Raw genomic sequence first — 17,654 nt, 5'->3', positions numbered from 1 at the left:
AAGCTAAGTTTTTAGCAGTTAAGACATGAACTATGAAGGCATTACTACTCCACAGGATCCAGAAAACGGGTGGTGAAACTTAATTATAATGAATTAACTTCTTCCCCTTTCAAAAAAAAATGACAGTGTGGGTGCCATCTGTCTTTTATATTATAAGGCTTCCCCTTCTGAATTCAGTGCCAGTTAGGTCCTAATTTACCTTCCAAATCCCCCAAAATTCCTAAGGTTCACTTGAGTCCAGCAGGAATTTTGAATAATGAAGCTTTTCATTCAAGTACCTAAATTTGGGTATATGGTGCAAAATATAATGAAAAAATCTAGAAAACAGGGGAGCTTTTTATTTTCTATTTGGGTGGTTGCATTTGGCTTTGGAGATTTTTTGGTGATGGGGTGCTGTTGTGCTGTTGTTGGGGGTTTTTATTTGGGCATTTCTCTCCTACGTGATACTGAGGATCCCATTCTCAATGCTGTTTCACCATTCAATAGGAAGGGGAGCTAGGCCTTTAAGTGGAGCACTGACCTTCTTTGGCCTGCTGCTTAGAAACAAGTTCCTTTCAACATAGCTAGGGAAGAGATAAACACTTCTACAGAACCACCACAGTCATTCTGTCTACTTAAAATTATAGCTGTGTGCAAGTCACAGTTCCTGGACCCTTCTTTTTTGTTTCAAGCACAAGTGAAAAAAACAAATGTAAAAGGTCAAAAAAATGTAATTTAAAAAAAAATTTCAGAAAAAAATATATGTACAAATGATTTTACAGAGCGCTGGCTGGAATACAATTTCACTCTAGACCACCTTTATCATTTCTTACTAACTGATAAGAAAGAACATAAGTGGCCAGAATTGGTAAATTCAATTTTTGAAGATATTTTTCTTAATTTAGTCCACAGTTTTTACTTCATTGCCTCACCTAGATTAAAAGTGGCATGGGTCTCCATAATCCAGACTTTAAGCTTAACCTTCCAAAAGCACACATTGTATCTCAGATAAGTTTTAAGAGATTGCACATTGCAAAACATTTCATCTTCACTGCTAAAATTTGAATGTGCAAAAATGAATACTTCCTTTGCAAAGACTACACTGTAAATGTACAGGTCTCTGTAAATCAAAAGCTGAAATGACTTCAGTTAACAGTCTTAGGAAGACTTTCAAATGATGAAGGGTTTATAGGTCACCTGGAACATACCTTCACATCTAGGGAGAGGATGATTCCAGTTGCGGCTGATGCCATGAAGACAAGTTAGAGCTGAATTTCCAATCAATGTGTAGCCAGGAAAACACTCAAATGAAATAGTTTGTCCCACAGTAAAGTCATTTCCAATAACAAAACCATTACGAAATGGTCGAGGATCAGGACAGCTTTGTAGCTGATATGCTGAAATAAATAATAATAAGGGTGGAAAATCAGTAAAATAAAAATTCTGATTATCTCAAAAATAAGACATTTTAATTAGAATAAAAATAAAAACCTATATGATGGGAACCAAAGTTTCATGATGCTCGTGATCAAATAATTGATTTTACTCCTGGAGAAGTACAGTGAAACCAGCTACACTTCTGTGCTGTTAAGTAACATTTATTTTTGCTGTTTGAAGATACTATTCTGAGATAGATGAAGTGCTTTTCTGATCCAATAGGAGTTGTCAGGTTTTACATTCTTCTGTTTAAGGGAAAAGAGAAATAAACATGTCTATACTTTTATTTGTTTTTCCAGAAGAATTAAAAGGCTCTCTAATGAACTGGAATATCAAAGACTTTATAGTGAACAAGTCCAAATTGAAAACAAGCTTTTCTCACACATCTTGGTGATTTTTTACAAGAAGATTTGAAGCATTGTCTTCTTATTACCAATGTGAGAACAAATAAGCTGTGTACAGTCTGAAATATAAGAATATCATGTCGTATATATTTGAAAGAATCAATTTTGTCTTATGTGGTTAAAACACAGAAAAGAACTTACCAGTTTTTTGACAAATGACAACATCTCCAAAATTATTACTGTTACTATTAATAGTATATGGTCTTAGGTTTTTACTGTCCTTAGCACTTTACACCTCAAATTGACTTTTTCTTTAAAAGCTAATTCTTTTTACAGTGGCTCACTTCCAGAATGTTACACAGAGTTCAAATCAATTTGGACTTGTTACTATTAAAAGAGTAATAGGAGACTGCTCTAAAGTAAAATCTCTTTAAATCACTCTTAGGTGTTATTCGTATAATGAAAACAGGTTTACTTTAAAATACACATTTGACCTTTATTCATGAACAGTGGTGATCTAATCCCTTTTAAATGAAAATGCAATTCTATAAATAGAACTATGATCTCGTGATCTTCACCAGCTCAGCATGACCTACAAAAGAACAAGAACCTTCAGGAAATGGTGAACTAGGAAATAAAATGGATTTGTTGATTTTTGGGTTGGCATTAATTTGCATAAGCCTACATTCATCCAGTAATGCAAAACAGTATTTAGACATATACCTTCCAGAACCCATTGCACAAAATTAAAACTCCAGTATGCTTCCAAACATTGAATAGAGATGTTTCTTTTGTAAAGGCATGCAATGTAAATTAACATGCCAGTCAGCTTCAGATATTGGCAATTATGTGTTTGCTGACATTTACCTGATTTGAATGAAAAAATATGCAATTAATTGTTCTTTTTCATCTTAACTTTCTAAATTCTTCTGTTTTATCTCAATGTTTAAAGCTTGGCACTGAAACACATAGAATTTTTCATACTTATTTTTAGGAATCCCCAAAACTCCATAAAATCTATAATAGCCACCTTGCTCTCTCTCATTAAAATGTCCAAATCTCACCTTGATATACAATATGAAATCCTTGTTTGTTCTGTGAGTAATCACTGTGAAAGTATAGGCTTGTTTCATGAGTTGTGCTGAACAGAGAAGCTGGTAGCTGAGGGCCACTTAGTCTTCCAATAACAGTGCTAGTTTCTGTAGATCCACTCCTAACCTCTAAGTAATCGTGTATGGTCTCCGTTGAGAAATTCAAAAATTGCAAATGGACACCTGAAAAACATTGTCAGTAAATAAACACCATCAGCACCAAAACCAGGAGGGAAAATAAAGTGTGTTCATTTTATACTGATAATTGCAGAAAATAACCAGGTGGAAATCTATGTGCTACCTGGCAAGCATCTGTGTATTTCACAGTTCTGATGCGTGTGGGGTGCACATCTGCCAGCAATCTTTAAATTGGACTAGATGGTGAGCAGAAAGGCCTCAGGTCCAGCTCAGAGTATCAGGCAGGCAGAGCCTCTGCTGGTACCCCAAGGATTCATGAAAGCAGAGTGCATGGGAAACACATGTGAGTGTTACACACACACACACTGTGGTATATGACGGTTTTGGTGAAAAAAAATTCTGATTATTTGGTTCAGTAAGAAATAGGAGGGCAGCTTACTATCTATTAGCAAGTTATCTCTCCTAGTCTGGTGATGTATTACAAAAATTATGCAGCCTGAGAAGAAAATTCTATGCACTGAATAATTATAGGGCTCTTAAACATTTTCCTGCTTATAACATTTTTCTATATAAGTTAAAACCAGGAAAATTTGCAGTTTGCTGGATCTATTGCAACTATGGCATGATAATGCAGTAGTTTCACTAGAAAGATGATTGAATCCTACTGGTATTTCTGTCAAAGACAATCAACACAATTTCATATAAAACTGAAAGTAAAAGATATAATGTCAGATAAATTATTGAAAGTCATGAATAGTTTTGTAAGTCCTGAACTGTAATACCTAAATAGTGTTTCTCACTGTCTTTTAGAACTTTCCCCTCAGATATTATGTAAAGTTTATAAAAGATTTTCTGAAGCATGAAACATTTCATATGCAAGTTATGTGCATAATTCAATTACTGTTACCCTGATAATTTCTGTTTTGCTTTATCTGAAGACAGTCTATAAGTGATAAGAAAGCATTTTTAAGTGTCATTCTTTGACTTGGTCAGCCTTCCAAACATTTCCTACACAGAGAACCAAGCTATATTCAATCTTTGCTCTTTCTCTATCATGATACTTTGGCCTTTCATTTGATCCTGTGAGCCATACACTTATCCAAAGTTTAAGCTGTCATTAACAGCTGCCAGCTCCTGTGACCTTGCTGTCAGATTTTTTCTCTTTCATGAACTTTCTTTGATACAAAAGTATAAATACATTTTCACAAACCATCCTGCTCTCTGTATTACACTGTCTTTCTCTTCAAGTTTCTGAACCATATCAATCTTCAGAAGTATTCATCCCTTGCTCTGCCAGTAGCACCTGCCTCTATTTGTCTGAAACTTCAGCTTGTTAGACTGATTTATTTTTTTTCCTGTGTCTTTTTGCAGTTTGGACATCCTGCTTGAAAGAGTAGTTAATATATTTATATATGCAAATAAACAGTGTCCTTGGTAAAAACATTACACCATTAGCTAATATAGAGTGGAGAAGCTCATGATCTGTAACTTATAATTGGGAGAAAGCCTTTCTAAAAAGAGTTAAACAAGTGAAAGTCTATAGAAGGTTCCCATGATGTTTTTTTTGATTTTTTCTATTTACTACACAGAAGAGTTGGACATATCTCCACTAGATCAGAGTCACAGCATCACTAAAACCAGTTTTAGCCATCATTCCTTCAAAAGTAATATTTTTATTTTTTACACTGAAATTTTATTTTAATATTGAATTTAGTTTCAAACATATCTCACTTAAAAAAGGTAAAAAAATCAAGCATGTTTCAATCAGTGCAGCTTTAGTTTTCTTCTAGGAAATGAATAATTTCATTTTCCTATACATGAACTGGAAAATAGTTCATAAATCCAGTGAATAAGCTTCAATTGGTACAAAGCAGTTCAGAGCTATTGATTTTGGTGGTTAAACTTACTTATCCAAGAAACTGTTTCCAAAACTTCAGTAGCTCAATCTCCTGCCTAATGGAAGTCAAACTAAATAGTATGTAAACAATGTAGAGTGTAAATAGCAGTCTGAAGAGTTAAGTTAGAATTATTGGACACATAAACCTGGCAGACTGCAAGCAAAGAAAATGGAGTAAGGAGGCAGTATGTGAAGAGAGACAGGATAGCAGTAAAGTGAGGGAAGAGGCAGATGGCAATGTATTTGGGATAAAAAGACAGCAGGTTCTGGATGCAGTTGAACATACCATTTTGCTAAATTTGAAATTTAAGCAATATTTCAGATTTTTATTATCTCTTCTTTATTAGCAAATGTCTTTGGAATCATCTGTCAAAATATCATGTTCCCTTATAGCTCTGAACATTCTTTTCTCCTTAGATTTGATCCAGAAATAATGTACCTACTACTGCTATAATTTTTTTTTTTGATAACTTAACAAGCAGAAATTGATTTGTGATTCTAGACAGCACTATGACTCATAATGAAGCACTACAAATTTTCCCATCAGGCTATCTAAAAATTCAGGTATTGGCAGAGTTAAAGTGTCAATGTTATTTCTATAAAGTGCTAAGACAAAAAAAAATCAATTATTGACTGTAATCTTGTGTGTTTGAACAAAATACAAAGAAACAAATTGGGTTCTATATAGAAATCCCCATTTTAATATAATGTATTTCCCCCAGATAGATTTGGTTAAGTCAATGTTACAGAACGTTTAATATTTTTCAATATAAACAACCCATGCAGAACAATTGGCTTTCATATAAATCATAAGTGAACTAGGGATTTCTAAAAAAAAAAAATCCACAGAAATTATTTTAAAAAGAGGAGGGAAAGAATCTGAACCTATGCAAAGGAGAATGCTATTTGGGATGTCACACTCATTCTGTAAGACCCAGAAATTCTGAATTGTCAAGTAAAGAATATGGCAGAAGATGGCAAGTATAAATTAGAAAACAATAAGGCCTGTCAAAGAAAACCAGCACACCATTCAACTAGCATATAAAGAAAAAAATCCAAGTGCACATGCTCGTCAAAAAGCGCCACATGTTATAAAAAATTAGATGGGACAACTCTATTGGCTGGCTTCAAATAATGATTTACACAATAAAATATGCATAGGATCCACCCAAAGTTGCTCAAGGTGTTAGCCAATGTAATTAAAATGCTGGTAGTATCTATACAAAACCATAGTGAAATAAGAGAAGTTCTAGTAACTTGAAAAAGTCTGAATTTATATTCACCTTTAAGACAACAAAAAGGACCTGGGAAATGACAACTACAGGTTCATTGCAGTCCTTGGAAAAATTATGGAGCTTGTTTTTTTGGAGGTGATTTCCAAACATATAAGAGACAAAAAGACACTTAGGAGCATTTATCATGGATTTTCTAATAGAAAATAACAGTTAATCAACCATCATATCCTTCTATTATTAAATTGACAAAGGGAGAAAAGTGTATATAATATACTTTCACCCTGCTATGGCTTTTGACTTGGTCTACAACATTCTCATCTGAAAGCTGAACATACATGAGCTTGATGAATGGAAAGGAAGTCAGTTAAAAATTAACATAACTTTGAGGCTCCAAGGGTGATAATCAGCCATTCAATGGTTGGCAGCCAGTAACAAGCACAATATTCTGTGGGTTGCTATGGAAGCTTACACTGGTTTATGTCATCAGAAGAGACTTGGAAAATGAGCAGGCATCCTCAACAAATGTGTGGAGGATCCTAAACTAGGGGTTACAGATGATATATTAAATGACACAATTTTTGTCTGAAGAACATTAAAAAACTTAAGGACTGAGTAAATAAATGCTTCTTAAAGGTTTGCACAAAGAGAGGTGCAAAATTCTACATTTGGGGTAAAACATCCTTATCTGTTACAGCCTGGGAATGGATTAGGTGAGTAGCAGCCCCAGTGAGACAGTTCCACCAGTCATGGGCTTGATCCAGTGTTTCTGACAATTCTACTTTGAGTGGGAAGGCTTCTACATTTCTATGCTGCTTTGAGTTTCATCTAGGATATGCAAAGAAGCTTAATGATAAAATAATTAATTAAAATGTAGCTTTAACTTCTAAATTGATTTGGTGTGAAATATTCATGATAGCTATTTTTTTTCTTTGGTTTATGATTTCACAAAAAGATAAATCAGTTCTGTAAAGTTAGAAAATTGTGCTGAATTCTAATTAATTTTGTCTTTATCAGAAAATGGCATATATTAAATAAAAAACCAAGAACCTTGTAACTTTTCTATTTTAAATATTTCTTTTAAGATTTTGTTAACTTTTTCAAATGAATTATAATTACTTGTGGGTTTTTGCTGGCATAAAGATTAACAATACTTTAAAATCTATGTTCAGTGTTTTGCACCCATAAAAAAGCAATTTTAAATCCATAAAACACCACATACCAAACCCAATAGGCAGTTTTATTGTCCATGTGCAATCCAAACTGCTAGGATAGTTGCCAGGAAACCCTGGACTGAGAATCACTCCACTGAAGTCTGACATGCCACCACCACATTGTGCTAAGAAAAAAAAAAAAAAAAAAAATCAAAAATATTTTTCAAAGGAGTCAAATGAACAAAAAACAATCCATAACATTGAAGATCCTTACAGCATTAATAATATAATAATACCTAGGTTATATTTTGACAAATACACAAACACGTCTTTACCACAAAATATCTGTTAGAAATTAATTTACAGGTAAGTACCTTGCAACTTTGTATCAGCTCTGAGTTGCATAGATTTAACTTGGGGGGATACATACACTCAAAATAGAACAGATTACAGAATTGCAGAATCATTTAGGTTGGAAAATACCTCCAATATTATCAAGTCCAACCTTTGACTATCATCACCTTGCCCATTAGACTATGGCACTAAACTGCACATCCAGCCACTTCCTGAACACCCACAGGGATGGTGACTCCACCATATCCCTGGGCAGCCCATTAAGTAAAGAAATGATCTGAAATTCCTGATCACCTTTCCCTTAAAGAAATTCTTCCTTGATGTTGAACCTGAACCCTCCCAGGTGCATCTTGAGGCTCTGTCCCCTCATCCTGACAGTGGCTGCCTGGGAGAAGAGATCAACCCCACCTGGCTACAGCCTCCTTTCAGGGGGCTGTAGAGAGTGACAACATCTCCCTGAACCTCCTTTTTACCCAGGCTAAACACCCCCAGCTGCCTCAGCCACTCCACATATGACTTGTGCTTCCACCAGCATCATTTCCCTAATGCTTACTCTGCAGTTTGTCTACCAGAACTGTCCTTGTGACAGGCAAGCAGCACACGCCAGCTTATAGCAGGGCTGACACAATTGTGCTTGTTTGTAAAGGAGCACCTGAATAATATAAGATAATGTATTATAAAAAGACTTTGTACTATAAGCGATTCAAGAGGCCTTTTAAAAACTGCATTTGTATCCTTTTGTTCTAAAAATGAGATAAACAAACTTAGAAAAGTAAACATATATATACTTCCAGAAATTGAGCTAAATGAATATCTTAATTTTATTTTTGTTTTCAAGCATGACAACAGTAAATAAAATTACTTAGACATCCATTTTACATTTAAAGCTGGAAATTATGATAAACAGAATTTTGTTTAGAAGTTTTGTCCAAGTAAAATTTGCTACAGTATTTGAAACACAAGAAAAAATCATTACTTGAAAAAAAAAGGAAAAATATATGAAAAAAAGGTCACCAAAATTTTAGCACAGCATCTTTATCTTCAGAATTTACCAAGAGCAGTGCAAGTATAATATCAGACTTCCTAACTATATGCTAATGCATAATGACAAAAACTGAACACTAACTCTTGAAAAAATTGTTACAAATATCTCAATCTTGTTGAATATTTATAAATTCTAAGCTGAGGGAGCTCAGTACCTCACAGGAGGTTTTAACACCCCACAGGATTAAGAACAGGATTATGTGAAGCAGCTCAAGAGGATATACATTAACTGTCTGGAAGAAAAGCAAAGCAAAAAAATCTTTAATGAGATCTACAGCATCCTGCTTTCCATACATTCAAGATTACAAATCCAGATAACATTTATTGTTAGAGAACCCAAACAAAAAGGCATTTATATGCAGTGAAAAAGCTTACAACTAGAAGGAGTTTTACATTCCTCACATTTATTTATCATATAAAAAGAATATATTTAAACACACTTCACAGGTTTCATTTTGGTTTCTGATAGGTTTTCAGTGCTTTTCCCAATAATATTATGGACATATGTATAATTTAACTTGAAAAATAATGTATCTTCTGAAATTCAGTAGACATGCTTATTTTGAATTCATTAGAGATGAAAATATCATGTTATTCCTATCATCTGCAATTGCCATTACTCTTCTGGGGAAATGAATCCTAAATAAATTAGCCATGTTGCAGAAGTCTCTGGAAGTATCATCCCTGATAATGAATTGATGATATATCTGACTAGAACACATAGAATCACATTATAGAACAGTTTGGGTTGAAAGGAACAATGTGTTGTCCTTTTATTGCTTGGACATTTCAGGAAAGATTTGCCAACATTACTGTTCAGCAGCCTTTGAAAATCTCTAATTTAATTTGACCATTTTCACATTTAATTAAGTTCCTCCAGTTCTCCCAATTCTTTCCACTACATGTGTCTATTATTTTTGAATTTTCTGGTTTCCTTATTCTGGTATATTTAAGAAAAATTATTTAAGCTGAACATACCTAAACATATTGGAATGGGATAATTCCATCTTCTTACTGGTCCAGGCATACAGGTGATATGTGAATGTCCCTAAAATGACACAATATTTGCTAATTCATATTAAAAATATACGATATACAGCACATTAGTATTTCAATTAAAAGAATGTATAATTTAAAATATCATCAAAATGCACAAAAACAAAAAGGTATTATATTTACATTGTACACTGTGAATTGTATCATGCCCTCAACAGAGCAGAGAAGACTGTGACTGTTAGCTCACTACATGATGGTGTCTATTAATATTATTTCTTTTACTATTACAGAGTCCAGCTGAATCCTATGCTTGTTTCAGTGTAAACCAAGGGTCTGGAAACTACAGGTCTAACTGAAGCAATGTTTGCATAGTATGGATGCCCATGAGGTGTTGAACATGATGAAACTTTACATACCATATAAATTATGTAAGTGGTGACTTTACATTCTAAACTCATCATAGACACACCCTCTGTGTTGTTCATCAGCCTCGTGTAATTATAACTGTCTTCCAGAGAAAGCAAACACAAATGGAAAATCTTAAGAGAAAACTGTACTTGGGATATCTTCCAAAACCAACTAGTCAGACAGCAAAAGTCAGAAAAACTGTATGATGGGAAGAAACTTTACTTGGGTGTTTGCACAGTCTATGCTCTTAAATTCTTTATTTTCTATATTTTTTCTTTTCTTTATTTCAGCCTTTACTGTGACGTATCTGTTCACTTGTATTTAAGGTAGGAATTAAAGCAAAGAAGCAAAAAATATTTCTCAGGCTGTTTCCAAGAGTGGCCAGTTAAAACCAGGCAACATAAGAAGAAAACTTCAATAGTCATTCTCAGAGTTGCAATCACGGAACATGTGTTTTATCTGTTCTTGAAATGCTAGAAATCTGCTGGCATAACTAGGAATTCTATCTTGAAGGAGAATTGATTGGGATACAGGTCCCAAATTGAAACAGCAATTGAAATCTGGAAGCAGACAGGACTACTTTATTTCGATCACTATACATAAACTAGGCCTTTTTTTTTTGTCAAAGAATATAATTCAGTTTCTATTTTTGATGCAGCACATAGAAACCCTCTATCTAGGTTTTCACAGAATTATGTAAAATAAATATTTGAAATTATTAGCATTTTTAAGACTTCATTTAGTTATTCTGACACCAACACTTTATAGGCGAGACTGATATTAATGGCATTTTGGTCATTCTGGCATATTTTGCTATTTTGCCCCAAAAGTTTCCAAAACTCCATTAGCAGTTCATAATGTGCTGTTATAGGCAGAAATTATTTTCTCCCTATAAGACTTTTCTTTTTTTCAGTGCTTGGGTAATGTAATCATTTTCTGTCCTTTTGGCTCTCAAAGACCTAGATAAAGGAAGACTGTAGAATTAACAAACTCTTTTTGGGGAGTCTTAAGTAAAACAATACTTGGTTTTGGATCTGATTCTATGGCATAACTGTACAAGTTTTTGATCTTCTTTCCTACAGGCAGACAAGTTCCTACTGGTGATTTGCAATCACTACATTTCCCCTGGATATACCTTTTGTTAGTGCAAGGACATTGGAAATTTACTTGGCAAAAATACACCCCTATTTGGTAAACATTTTGGAGAAAAAAACCCCAAGAAATTACTGCAAGGAAACAACTGACACTATCTGATTTACTAAGAAAAGCAATTATTTCTTTCCCTTTAATTATTCTTAGTTCCCCTCTTTACTTACTTTCTTTTTCCTCCTGTGCATAGAGAAATACTGTTAATTGTTCATCAAGTTATTTTATATTAATTTTGCCACAGTTGTTCAGCAGTAATTATCAAAGAAGCTATCAACAATACATAACAACCTATAATTACTAATGCAGAAGAAGCACAAAGCCATACACTTGTGATGGAATTTTTGGTAGTTTCTAATTCACTATCTGGTAGATAAGAAAACAGTCCTGTAAACTTATCGTGTGAACACAATTCCTGAAGAGCTCAGTGTCCATTTTGTACTGACAGGCCCAAACATAACCATGTTAAAGAGCTGAAAGGCACCATTTGGAATAGGAAATTTGGCTTACCTGTAGAGAATAACCCTGGTCACACTGGAAAGACACCACATCTCCAACCATGTATCTGTCTCCAATTTTGATACCATTACTTGGGGTCTGCGGTTCAGGACAAGAGTCCAAACCTATAGCTGAGAAAAATAGAGAAGTTTAGTCATTTTAATGAACATAAAATTGTTTTTTAGATTTGCATAGGACTGTCTACAGTGTACACATAGGCACATTGTGTTGATAACCTTTTGGTTGCTCTTGGGAAACAGCAGTTGTCTGTGGACAAGTAGCATATTATTTCAGAACTACTGTATATAAGGAGAAAAAAATATTCTTTCCTGAGTAAAGGAAAAGGATTGGTGTGGCAACAAACACTTTCCAACCTGCAGTCTCAGTTCTAAAATTCCACTATCTCCTGGCACAGACTTATTAATTTCTACCTCCAGTCTTACTTGTAATTACAACCTTTATCATTCACACTAGGAACACCTCTGCTCTGCTTTACCAGCATGTGTTCTAGGGGAGGCTGGCCAACAATACATCAACTGCAAAACACTGGAAGAACAGTGCAAAGTAAAAGTGCTCTCCAGCATTCCATCCTCCACAAGTCTGACTCAACTCCTTCATTCATTTACACACACAGACAGACAGACACACACACACAGAGAGAATAAATATTTGCATCCAACTTCATCTAATCGGTTATGTTTAAAGAAGTACCAATAGAGCTATAACACTGATATTTTGAATTTCTGATTGCAATGGAAGCTTGTTTGACAAGATGCCACATATTTTTTTCATGGTCATCAGAAAGAGAAAATTTTTTTCCTTGCATCTATCCAGGAAGGTCCAGGAATGTAAGAAAGTATAAAGTATAATCAACTGAGTTGATTTCTTTGCCTAATGTGGGAATTAAGGCCTAGTTGTGAAGTAAGGACTATTACACAACTGGCCATCAGTGCACAGGATAATAGAGAAACATTGTGGAATTCAATTATGGCTACCTACTACCTCAGAATACTATCAAAATCTGCCTGTTTTAAAACTTACTGAAGTAACTGATCACTTCATGTAAGATTCTCACTAATAAAATCTACCACCTTAAAAGAGTGCATTTTTATACAATATGAAAGATGAAAGCTAACAAAAATTTTTAGTCTTCAAATTCTATTTTCTGTTCTCTAACTAGAGAAGAGCAAAGAACCTGTTTTGAAAGTGAGTGATGGACCTAGATCCACTTTTTACATTTCAGACATCTAGAATGTGATCCAGGAAATGCACAAAGTACAAATGCAAAATAACAAGTGTGCTTGGCTTACACAGATGATTGCTTATTATCTGATTTGAACAGTTAAACTAAGAATTAGCAGGTTTTAGTTTCCAAAAACTGAACCTTCAGCTGAAGTACATAACCTAACTCTGTGAATAGTCAGGCCATGCAAAGGCAAATGACTTCATCTAAATGCCTTTCTCAGGCGATCTTAGCAGCCCAAACCACATTCACAGGTATTTATCCTATTGTCTCTCACTTCAACTAACAAAATAATATTTGGGAAAATAATATAGTCTGAATGCCTACAATACCTTTCAAAAACTCAAACAAATTTTGACATCTTCCCAGCTGAGGACTAGTTCAGAGCTTGTGTCTTTGGAGTGTTATATTTATTCAGGTCATAAAAATGTGCTCATAAATATATTAAACTGCAGTCTGTTCATTATTGATTTATTTGTGGCGCATGAATACTTTCTTGAACTACCTTATACTCTTTTTTTTACTTTACTTTTTATTTTTTTTAATTTTTATTTTATTTTTTTATTTTTATTTTTCTTTATTTTACTCTCACAGTAAAATGTGTTAAATTATTGAACTTTCATAGCCAATGGTAATAAAAAGAGATTTTAACATAGGCATTCATTGAAAACATACTTCCAGTATCTTCTGCTTTTCAGATAAGAAGAATTGTGTATAAAGAAAAAGAAGCTATTTGATGCTGTCTTGCCCTTCTCCAGCAGCTCCTGTGACGCTCAATACAAAAACCTACCAATGAAATTTTCAATAATACAAAACTTTAGTTAGAGAAAATGAGCAATAAATCAAAAAAATTATAGTGGTGTAAAAACATAAAAACATTATGGAAATGTTTAACAAATCATTCTGTGGCATTCTTTGTTGGAAAAGTTCAGGTGATATCATGTATTTTCAATGCAATATATATCTTTGTATTTAAGATGTCCAATGGAATACAGAAAATGAACTTTATGGATAAAATAACAATTAAAGAATTCAAAAGAGAAGCAAAAATATTATAGAAAAAACATTATAGATAAGAACATTATTCAGTTTCAGAACATGAAAACTTAATTCTTTATGTCAAACTCTCATTTACTTGTGTTAAAATATTTCTTCAACAAATAAAGTTCCTTTTGTTTTCTTTTACTTATATATTCTCATTTGGATTTTTCAGAAGCTCAAAAAATAATCCCTAGCAGACAGGACAACAAACTATTCAGGAGGGATGAAAAGAGATATTGGAAATGAAACAGAATGAAGCCTTCTTAGAGAAATCTCTTGCTGAAATGAAAAAGTAATCATTTTGGCAAATGGGGCATACTTCCTCTCAGACTTGTGCCTCCTAGAATAGGTGAAATAGACTTGGAAGACACAGTAAAAATTGGGCAAAATCAATCTTTATGGCAAGCTCACTTGATATAAGACTTAATATAAGTCTTCAACTCTGATGTGATTCTGCATGAGAACCATGCCCTAATATTTCAAAGACTGAGACTTTAATTCAGCTGACTCCTCAATATGTCCTTGGCCAGCATGTGCTCCAATGAAATGAAATAAATTTATGAAACACTGACATTAAAATTTGGCCATTACTTTCCATTTACTAACTATCTTTATAAACATAATCACAACTTTTAGAGCAGGAACTGCTGACTGAGAGTCAGATATGACCAGGACAATTGAAGAGAGCAACTCTGTATCCCCTTCTTTCTGGGGAAATTTCTTCATAAATACAGCAGTTTTGTGAGTTCTGGAATTGCAAGCAAATATCTTATTTGTTGTAGAAAAGTGCAAGAGACAAAAATCCAAAAGATACACAAGCACAGTTTCTGTTTTCTTCCTAGCAATGATGACAAAGAGTTGTCCTTTAGCTTAATCTCCCATACCAAATTCATGATTCAGCTCAGTACAGAATTTTCCACAGTCTCTTATTGAAGAACAATTGAACAACAGATGGAAAAAAAAAATCATAAGCTTTCACAGGTAATAGAGACTATGTGTTTCTTAGAGAATAATGGAGGAGTAAGAGTCATGGATTCCAGCAGTGAAACAGCTGGAGCCTAGGACTCGAAATCCACACTAAGCAACTAACTATAAGGTTTCAGGACAGCTGACCCCAACTGAACAAATTCCATACCATATGACCCATGCTCAGCATATAAACTAAGGGGAAAACTGGCTGGGGACTGCTGTTTGTGAACTGTCTGGGTATCAGTCAGTGGGTGGTGAACAACTGCATTGTGCATCATCTGTTTTTGTATATTTTATTTCAATATTATTATTTGTTTTATTTGCATATCATTATTATTTCCCCTTCCTTTTCTGTTCTATTAAACTGTTTTTATGTCAACCCACAAATTTGACTTTTTTTCCAAATCCGTTCCCCATCCTACTTGGAGAGGGAAGTGAGCAAGCAGCTTTATGTGGTTAGCTGCTATCTGGATTAAACCACAAGAGACTGAATGACGTTTTAATCACATATCTCTATCACTTACACAAGAAAAGTAAATTAATCATTTATCTTGCAAAGCAGTATATTTCACTGAGCTACTGGTTAATTGGCTATCTACTGAGAGACATCAGTATTATTTCCTGAATAAATAATTTTCTGTGAAAGTACACACAGAAAATATTGCTTTTGTTCAGATTCATACATACGTCCCTGTATAAATCCATACACACATATTTGGTTATTGTTCTTGACATGGACCAACACTTTAAGTAGTGTACTGTTAATCTTTTCCTTTTTTAAAGGTGGAAGTTGTACATGGGCAGTACATATTACACATATTATTTGGACATGTGGGAATACAAAGGTGCCTTTTCAATTTCACTGGATTCAGTCTAATTTTATCTCATTTTCATAACTTCCTGATGTTTTTTCTCATCTGAAGTTGTAAGCGGCTGAGAGACTATCTGCATTTCAAGGAAATGGCAGGATAATTCTACCTATAATTAATGTTTAGTTATAGACAAGCAATCAGGCTGTAATTTTGCTAGGCTGTGTTCTCCAACTGGCTAATCAGACAACCAGAGCATGGGATTTGCATATGGTAAAACTGACAAGAAATAACTGTGACACAATTATGCAGATCAGACACCAGAACCAATATAAGCAGAGGGAACCACACAGCTGGTGATTGCCAGAATTCCTGTCAGTCATCTGAGACAAAGTCATTCAGACAGAAAGTATGTTTATAACTACAGCCTTTTCCACTGGAGGTGTACTCAGCAATAATAAAAACCATTTAAAATAATTCAGTGTTCTCACCAACCTGCAGGCATTTCTCACTTAAGATGCACAACTGCTATTTTCAGATTATTCCATCTCTCCTCTTTGCCAAGGGTGACTAGTTGTATCCTACACATACGTACTGTACAGTACATATGTTATTGTATTGAGCATAATTGGTAGATTTTGGCAGAGAGTGCTGGGGTGTGGAGCTGCAAGGGTGGCATCTGTGGGAAGAGACCAGGGCTCCACTGGACACAATGGATTAGGATTGCCACATGAGCATATCTGCATTTATTTCTGTCTGCTGTAGGTTCAGAAAGTTTTTCAGAGAGCAAAAGGAATTTAAGGATGAAAGCAAGACAAACTAAATTTCACAGTCCTTATAGTACAGTTTTCAGGCCTGAATTTGCTCACTTGGATTTAAATGAGAATTTTACAAATGACTTTGAAGTTACAGTATGTAGCTCATTATGTGTAATAGGAATAAATATTCCTTTCTTCTATAGTTTAGGTAGAACTGATGCCTGGAACCAGCAAGTGCTCGTTATTAATTGAACATTTCTGAATTACCTGTATACTCAAGGTGAAATCCAGCAGCTGAAACACTGATATCGGACTGAAAATTGAGGTACAAATTATTTGATGTGCTGTTTAGAAGTGGAGGTATGGTTGTTCCTGAAAAGAGAATTCAAAATATTATTGAAAAGCACAGAAAGTGACATAAATGTAGACTAAGGGTGTGATGTCTGTGTATGCATATAAACAGAATTAAGGAGAGAAAAAGAGAAAGAGGGAGGGAGAGGGTGGGAGCAGGAGATAGATCACATAACCAATTCCATAATATTCTGTCATCATGGATGCTATCAAATACCTGTCCCTATAAAAGTTTTATTGCATTCTCAGTGCACCACAATATCAGAGACATGAACAATAGACAAGGAAAGGCTAATATAAATTTATATTACTTGCTTTTATCTACAAAAGGAGAAATATTCACTAGGGTCTTTTTAAAAGCAAGAGCAAATTGTGTCTCCAGGATGATTCTAAACATAACAGTCATGTTATGTTTATTTATTATGTCAAAATAATATATCAAGCAGCTCTGAAAATATGTTGCTGGACTGTTCTTAGAAATGTGATGGACTATTTATTTGTGTTTAAGCACTAGTCAACATAATGTGGATACTTCTGATCTCTTAGAATACACACGTATTTATTATAATGAAAGAAAACAAAAGATAACAAGGAAAAGTAAAGCAAAAAGAACTGTCTTCTTTGTCTAAAATAAGGATAAAGAATGCATCCTTTTTTCATATACAATATCAAGAGATATCTATTTTTGAGGTCTGTATTTTTGGACCCAGCTACAAGTCTGAGGAAAAAATTTGATTAAGAGAGGTCTAGTTTTGAAGCCTCTGA

The 17,654-nt window shown here is 34.1% G+C and overlaps 1 protein-coding gene across 1 annotated transcript in view; it reads right to left on the bottom strand.

Annotated features, from left to right (window-relative positions):
• CSMD3 (CUB and Sushi multiple domains 3) overlaps positions 1-17,654 on the bottom strand; it is a 595,264-nt gene that overhangs the window by 90,439 nt on the left and 487,171 nt on the right. Inside the window, exons 38-43 of the mRNA XM_036400790.2 lie at positions 16,806-16,910; positions 11,731-11,849; positions 9,649-9,718; positions 7,341-7,457; positions 2,825-3,034; positions 1,188-1,376 (exon numbers count right to left, since the gene is read on the bottom strand). Coding sequence (XP_036256683.1) covers positions 1,188-1,376; positions 2,825-3,034; positions 7,341-7,457; positions 9,649-9,718; positions 11,731-11,849; positions 16,806-16,910 — 810 coding nt within the window. The remainder of the gene's footprint in view (positions 1-1,187; positions 1,377-2,824; positions 3,035-7,340; positions 7,458-9,648; positions 9,719-11,730; positions 11,850-16,805; positions 16,911-17,654) is intronic.

Source organism: Molothrus ater, chromosome 1 (assembly GCF_012460135.2).
Source record: "Molothrus ater isolate BHLD 08-10-18 breed brown headed cowbird chromosome 1, BPBGC_Mater_1.1, whole genome shotgun sequence".
Classification (NCBI taxonomy): Eukaryota; Metazoa; Chordata; class Aves; order Passeriformes; family Icteridae; genus Molothrus; species Molothrus ater.
Note: the sequence above shows the minus strand (reverse complement) of the source record. Positions and strands in the feature narration are given on the sequence as shown.